General features: G+C 38.9%; 1 protein-coding gene across 1 annotated transcript; it reads left to right on the top strand.

The window, feature by feature from the left end:
• The first annotated feature begins 176 nt into the window (after positions 1 to 176).
• elac1 (elaC ribonuclease Z 1) lies at positions 177 to 7323 on the top strand. Its single transcript, XM_034872688.1, has 6 exons — positions 177 to 235; positions 519 to 881; positions 1483 to 1686; positions 4206 to 4264; positions 4921 to 5131; positions 6755 to 7323. The coding sequence occupies exons 2-6, from the start codon at positions 725 to 727 to the stop codon at positions 7234 to 7236; spliced, it is 1113 nt and encodes a 370-aa protein (XP_034728579.1). The 5' UTR covers positions 177 to 235; positions 519 to 724; the 3' UTR covers positions 7237 to 7323.
• Positions 7324 to 8201: the final 878 nt, after the last annotated feature.

Raw genomic sequence — 8201 nt, 5'->3', positions numbered from 1 at the left:
CTAGATCTTTTACATTACTTTAGGTGGCAGGCTACCGATTTTCCACCATTTTCAAAGTATGGAAGTAGGCCTATACATTGTGTGAAATAAAAATCAAAAGAAATTGTTAGTGGTACTGTACCCTGGTCCTGACCATAGACTGTTAATATGAGTCTATGGTCCTGACCATAAAACAACTATGGTCCTGACCATAGACTGTATACAAATTGATATTGATAAATATTAACGGTCTATGGTCCTGACCTATGCATTTGTGGTTTCTTGTCAGCCCATCTATCCATTCAATATTGCTCTTGTTAAACAATTGTGTTCTCTGTCTTTCAGTGAGACCTGTGTACGTCGTTACAGCTACTGTTATTAATACTTAGATAGTGGTATTCGGATGTACACTAACTATTAGGCACAATGTCAAAATTTCTTCCGGAATTTTGTAGTTATTTTATTATTATTAGTCCGACTTGACTTGAACGTCGCACCGTCGCGAGTGTTACGTCATCACCGTGTGACTGTTTGTATAGAGCAAGCCGTCTATGGAGTTACCCCCATAGACTGTTTATTAACGGGCTATGAGCTAGCCTTAACTGTCTATAGAGCTAGCCCATGCAAAGTGACGCATGCGCGACTCAATCTACAGTCGCCTCACATTGGGCAGTGGCAGGCTAGCATGCCTCTTCATCTCTAGCTTGTGGACAGTTTCCACCCGTTGCCTTGTCACTGTAGGAGGATGAGCATGGATATGACGTTCCTGGGGACCGGCTCGGCCTACCCGTCCCCTCAGCGCGGCGCCTCGGCCCTGGTGCTGCGGACCCAGGGGGAGTGCTGGCTGTTCGACTGCGGGGAGGGAACTCAGACCCAGCTGATGAAGAGCCAACTCAGAGCCGGTGAGTCACTGCAGCTCCTCGTCGTGGGAAACTGAAACAAAGTTTTTAAAGTTCTTAAAAACAGCCTGAATAAACTGTTATTTCAATACCAAACTCTTCACCCTACCATCAAAACCTTTGAACTGATGTGAGGGTATTCATTACGTTAATTCTTCCTTTCCAATGAGAATAGACCTCTGAACGTTTTTGTCGTTGTTTTTTGTTCCATGGTGAAGTTAACTTAATTAGACTTCTTATGACATATACTATGACTTTTTTATAGCATAATGTACTAGGATTTTTTAATGACATATGGCATACTATCCTATGACTTCTTTTCACATGCTATACTAATTTTATAACATTTCTATGACATACTATGACTTTTTATGAAATTGTATACTTTGACATTTTAGACAATAAGACATTTGATGACATACCGGTACTCACTTTTTAAACCAGTTTATTGTGTAACCAGATATTTTACTAAATATGTAATACACTTTTGACCCCCCTCAAAAGTGAGTTGATTCATCTGAAGTGCTTATTCTTCTTCTTCTTGAGACAAACTGCTCTCTGTCTCCAAACTGTCATTATACCAGCTTCATGTGTCTCTACCCAGGTCGAATCACCAAGGTTTTCATCTCCCACCTGCATGGAGATCACCTGTTTGGTCTGCCTGGTCTCCTTTGCACTGTGAGCCTTAACACCAACCCTGAGCAGCAGAACCTGAACTGTGTGGACATCTATGGGCCCCGGGGCCTCCGGCACTTTCTAAGAGTGACACTTGGCCTCACAGGATCACAGCTACTCTTCCCTTACGCAGGCAGGTCCAAAGTGTACAACTGAGCTCGAATGTGTCCACACTACTGCAGTCTTGACACCCCTGGCAACCCATTAGTTTTAGCAGAAACAGCCGAGTATGGGTTGCACATACAGTCACTCAGTCACTTTTATGTCAAAATGAGTTTATCCAGCTATAAACTTTCTAGAAACAGACAGTTGACGTTAGGTAGCAGACATGTTACCAATACAGAATATGAAACATTGACCAAGACCTTTTGAGCAGCAGAGCAAACCTCCCCTGCAGGTTGAGTGTGTGTAGTACACAATGGACTGCTACCCATACCCAGAGATGGGAAGTTACGAAGTACAAATACTTTGTTACTGTACTTAAGTAGATTTTTCTGATATTTTTACTTTACTCTTTATTTTTGTGCTTACTTTTTTACTGTTACTCCTTACAACAGCCATATTTAAGCACACACCCACACACACACATTAAGATTCCTTTAAATGTGAAGGGGAAGATTAAAAAAGAGAAACTGGATCGGTGAATTTTCAAAGAATCACAATGGAATTCATGTTAGAAATCAGAAATACTTTAATGATCCCCAAACGTAAATTATGTGTTACAGTTGCAAGAGTATACAAACATCAGAAATATAAATAAAGAAATATAAGGAGTGTGGATAAGTACGGGATTTATATAGTTAAAGGAATTGTTATGATACAGTACTTACATAATTAAGGAGTTTTTTTTAAATATTTATTATAGAGGAAAGTTAAAAGTAACAATACATTACGATGTAAATGGGCCTGACTCTGTTTAAAAACTGGTTTTCAGCAGGTTCCTGTTCTGCAGAAACATAAAACATGGTACAGCAGGTTGGCACAGACATTTGTACAGAACATCGATATGGACTAGACTCTGATGTTGAACTGTTGTAATGGTGAACAGTAAAAATGAATAGATATTAGCAGCAGAGTATTGCACACATTTTAAGCAATGTCTTTGCAGAAAACAGACATCATCCAGTTTCAGCCTCTCTAAGTGTCTGTGTGTCAGACACTTTGAAGGAGGAGTTATAAAGTTTGAAGGCCACAGGGAGGAATGACTTCCTGTGACGCTCTGAGGTGCATTTTGGGAGAATAAGTCTTGCACTGAAAGTGCTTCTGTGTTTGAGCAGCAAGCCATGGAGTGGGTGGGAGACATTGTCCAAGATGACATGTAGTTTGGACAGCGTCCTCCTCTCTGACACCACAGACGGAGAGGAGTCCAGCTCTCTCCCCACACAGCACTGGCCTTGCGGATCAGTTTGTTGAGTCTGTTGGCGTCCGCTACCCTCAGCCTCCTGCCCCAGCATGCAACAGCAAACAGGATAGCACTGGTCACCACAGTCTCATAAAACATCCTCAGCATCGTCCTGCAGATGTTGAAGGACCTCACCCTCCTCAGAAAATAGATTCCTTCCTGTAGAGGGCTTGAGTGTTCTTGGCCCAGTCCAGTTTATTATCCAAGTGCACTCCCAGGTATTTGTAGTCCTCCACAATGTCCACACTAACGCCCGGGATGGAAACAGGGCTCACTGTTTCCTTGGCTCTCCTTAGATCCACCACCAGCTCCTTAGTCTTTGTCACGTTGAGCTGTAGAGGGTTCTGCTCACTCCATGTGACAAAATCCCCCGCCACAGCTCTGTTCTCAGCCTCGTCACCCTCGTTGATAAATCCTACACAGCAGAGTCAGGAGAAGACTGATGGCAGGACTCTGTGGTGGTTGAAGTCTGTGGTGTAGATGGTGAAGAGGAAGGGAGAGCGGACAGTCCCCTGCGGGGCCCCGGTGTTGCTGACCATGCTGTCTGACACACAGTGTTGCAGGCGTCAGGTAGTCCATATCTTGCTACTCAGTCCGAATCTTATTAACGTGGAGTCCCAGTCTCTGTCACAATAATCATAAATGTGATGTTTTAGGCCTATTGACAGAAATATCTTTAAAATGTAGCCAACGGCATGTAAAGAGCCTTTTCTCCATGTCCACTAAAGTTCCTCAGCGTAACATCTCTAGGAACATATGTGTGGTCCAGGTAGCTTTGTAGAAAAATAGTTGTCATTCACAAGGCTACTTTTACTTTTATACTTTAAGTAAATTGCCAGTCCTGTACTTTGTTACTTTTACTTGAGTAAATAAGTTAAATCAGTACTTCTACCAGAGTATTTTTTAACACAAGTATTTGCATTTCTACTGAAGTACGAGAATTGAGTACTTTTGGCACCCTGCCCAAATTGGCTTTACCTATATCTCATACACCCAGAATTTCCAATTTCAATTCAATTCATAGAACATGTAGCTTTTACGATAAAAATGATATTTTGCAAAACGTCATCAAGGTTTTAACGTAATCGCATCTATCAAGGTTTCAATTAACACTTTTACAGCCTTCTTTATTTGCTGTATTTTACACAGCAAACAAATTTACCATTGGACTTTATTAATTTGTATCTTTGTTTCGTTGTACTTAATTCTAATGTACTCTTATCTCATCTATATTATGTATTTGACTCTAGTACATGAGCTGGAGCCCACACCTGACCAGTGTCCAGCGGAGGGACAGCTCAGTCTGGAGGTATGTGACTGTTTTTGATGTTATCCCTGCTTGGTAATAAATCACGCCTTAGTTCTCTTTATAGTGTAAAGTACAATACAAATTATTTTCAATAGGGCTCAACCAATATATTAATACTTCATGCAGATATCAGTCTCTGAATTCCATTTATTTTATCACTGATATAAAAAGGACCCGTCCTTATATCTCACTTATGAATACAGTTCCTTTTCATTTGCCTACTAGCCTGTAGTTTTGGTCAAGCCATAATAATCAGGCCCGGTCCGAAAAACTGGTGTGGATTCTTTTTTTTAACCCAACTCCACCCTTAACTACCAAAGCATGAAATGGGCTTCTAGCAAACTAACCTTTTGCATATTTTTGCATTCATGATATTTGACAAAATCCATGTGTAATTTGTCCCCATGCATAATACTTCAAGCCTTCCCCTTCTGTGAGGTCAGTGCACATCTGCATCCATTTTGCATTGTTAATGTGTGTAATTTAAAACTTTGGCGTCCAAATGTCAACAAAGAAAATCAACCTACATTTTAAACTTGACTTTCATTCATTTATTGAAACTTATTAAACAATATTTCCTCAGCCCAATAGAACAGTGACAGTGTTCTTCACTCACACAGGAGAGAATCTTTATGTTTTGTGCTGTGTCTCTTCAGATGACGGCGGAGTGCGCCCCTCTGCACCCACAGGAGCAGCAGGGCAGGACGATCTCCCTGGACGTCTCCAGTGACTGTTACCTCCTCTTTGAAGACCAGAAGTTTGTGGTGAAGGCCTTCAGGTTGTTTCACCGCATCCCCTCCTTTGGGTTTTGCGTTCAGGAGCATGATCGAGCCGGAAGACTGAAGACGGAAATCCTAAAGGATCTAGGTCAATTTTTAGATTTCTTTCTTTATTTACTTGAATAGTTGTAGCAAAAAATGGCAGAAAAGTATAAATCTACTCAACGTATCCAATTTGATATTAAAATGTATAACTACACAACCACATGATCTTGCTTTCACTAACTCCCATGTAATATGATCCAGTGGCATAATATGATACCGTTTGTATCGTTGGTTGTGCCCGCTCTACTACTCATTAGACAATGAGAAGAACAGCAAAGAAGTGCAATTCCACTGACTGTGTCCCATCATTGAGATGCTTCAACAGCAGCTCCGCAAGGCTGGGGTCCATACCTCTAATCCATCATACAGTATATCTGAACTACACTATATAATTATTAGTTATATGGGTTACATATATGACCTTTATGACATTTTATGTCATACTATGCTGTGACTTTTAAATTACTTTTTTATGACATACTATACTAAGACTTTTTCATGACATGATATACTATAATTACATTCTTATGACATACTATACTATGACATACTATACTATGACATTTTTATGACATACTATACTATGACATTTTTATGACATACTATACTATGACATACTATACTATGACATTTTTATGACATACTATACTATGACATTTTCATGCTGTACTATTCTATGATTTCTTAATTGACATTGTTATGACATATATACCATACTATGTTTTTTTTAAATGAAATAATATACTGACTTTATGACATTTTTTATGACATACTGTACTATGACTTTATTATGAAATAAAATACTGACTTTATGACATTTTTATGACATTCTATATTGTGACTTTTTTATGAAGTAAATATCCTATGAAGTTATGACATTTTATGACATACTATACTATGACCTTTTTATGACATTTTACGGAATACTTTACTATTACTTTTTATGAACTTTTTGATACAGTCTACGTTTAAAACTCACTCAAGAAAGTAGTAGCGTTTTTAAAGCTGGTGAAATGAAATGAGAATCTAAGAAATTTAAAGAAATTTAGAAATTTGTTGACGTACTATACTTTTACTTTAACTACTTTTTATGTCAAACTATACCATGACTTTAAAATTTTTATAAGGTAGTATACTACGACATTTTATGACGCTTTACGACTTTACGACGTTTCTTTGACATACTGTCCTAAGACTTTTTATGATATTTTTATGACATACTATCTTATCACATTTTTATGAAACACTATACTATGACTTTTTATGACACTGATGACATACATTGACTTTTTATGATTTCTTTTTTTACATACTATACTATGACTTTAAAAGAAAAGAAAAAAATGTAGGGCAGTATATGACATTTTATTTATTTTATGACCTACTATGCTATGATAATTGTATGGCAATTTTATGACATCCTATACTTTGACATTTTCATGACATCCTATCTTATGACTTTTTATGATTTTATTTTACGTACTGTACTATGACATTTTATGAAATTAGTGTGACCTACTACACTATGAAGTTTATCCAAATTAAGTCTGATTCATCACCTAATACTTTAACACTCCTGTGGTACAATAAGCTATTTCTAAAAAGAAAGTGACTTCTAAATGGAAGTTGTGTATTATAAAGAATGATCTAATTTTGTGTCCCCTAGGACTGAAACCAGGGCCACTTTATGGCCAGCTGAAAGCTGGCGAGCCCGTAACTCTGGAGAGCGGGCGTGTTGTTTTGCCGGGTGAGGTGCTGGAAGAGGCCATCCCTGGAAGGAAAGTCTGCATCTTAGGAGACTGCAGCTCAGTTCTTGGGGAAGGACCACTGAGGTTGTGCAATGGAGCGGACGTTCTGGTTCACGAGGCCACCCTTGGGGATGAGCACAGAGAGAAAGCAATGGACCACGGACACAGTACACCTAAGATGGCGGCGGCGGTGGCTCGGGCCTGCTGTGCGCAGAGGCTAGTGCTGTACCACTTCAGCCAGAGGTACAAACCCTGTTCCCTGCAGAAGGAAGGAGAAGAGGATGATGTCTCAGAGCTCAAGAGACAGGCGGATGATGCTCTGCAGGACAGTGGTGTAGAAGTAACTCTGGCTGAGGACTTTCTTACTCTGCCCATTCCCCTCAGAAGACCAAGACAATGAACTGCTACTCTAGTTTTTATATTGCCTCATTATATATTGACAATCTCATGTTTATGTTTGTTGTTAATGTTAAACAAAAGAAGAAAATATTCCTACATCAATAAAGATAGTTTCTTGAACATTTCTCATTTTGATTGTCCATATTCCTGGATGTACATTTTCTTTTTCATAAACATAACTGCTATAATTTTTCTTTTTTAAACTTCAAAACATAATATTAAATGCATGTGTTTCTGACTCCTGATTGACTCCCACCCGACTCCTATCTGTCTCTTGTCTGGCTCCCATCTGACTTCCGCTTGACTCCCGCCGATAATTTTGAATATAAGGGTTTACATTAATAATCACAGTCATCATGCAATTATTACGAAGGATAGCAAGGGTATTACAATAATAACAAATAAAACTTGACTCCAGCTGAACCCCGCCTGACCCCCTCAAAAATGAGTTCATTCATCTCAAGGGGATATCCTTACATTTAACACTCTATAATCTAATTTACCTGAGACAAACTTCTCTCTCCCTCTCTCTCTCTCTCTCTCTCTCTCCCCCCCCCTCTCAACATTTTACCATTTCAGCCGGAGGTACAAACCCCTGTTTGCAGAAGGAAGGAGAAGAGGAGGATGTTTGAAGCTCAAGAGACAGAAGAAGACATTTATATGACATACTATTCTATGACTTTTCATTGATGTACTTAATATACTATTATCTATTTTATAAGTGCAGACCTGACGTAAAATAACGCAGTTTCTGTAATTCCTCCTGATATTGGTGTTTTTATGACATTGGGCTATGACTGACTACATGATCCTGTTGTGTTCGTGTTTTAGAAGAATTATTATTTTGAGACATGTTTGCAGTGTTTTGGTAGATATTGTGTATGATATTAGTATTTAGAAAATTACTGTTGGAGTTTAGTTGACAATATGTGATTTTGAGCTTAAGTTAACCATTTTGCCAGTTGT

Source organism: Etheostoma cragini, chromosome 5 (genome assembly GCF_013103735.1).
Source record: "Etheostoma cragini isolate CJK2018 chromosome 5, CSU_Ecrag_1.0, whole genome shotgun sequence".
NCBI lineage: Eukaryota > Metazoa > Chordata > Actinopteri > Perciformes > Percidae > Etheostoma > Etheostoma cragini.
This window is presented reverse-complemented; position numbering and strand designations above follow the sequence as displayed.

Excerpts from the sequence above, each read along its gene's own strand:
- elac1 (XM_034872688.1), top strand. The coding sequence starts at position 725 with ATGAGCATGGATATGACGTTCCTGGGGACCGGCTCGGCCTACCCGTCC. Across the intron at positions 882-1,482 it reads GAAGAGCCAACTCAGAGCCG|GTCGAATCACCAAGGTTTTC; the intron begins GTGAGTCACTGC and ends GTCTCTACCCAG. Across the intron at positions 5,132-6,754 it reads GGAAATCCTAAAGGATCTAG|GACTGAAACCAGGGCCACTT; the intron begins GTCAATTTTTAG and ends TGTGTCCCCTAG.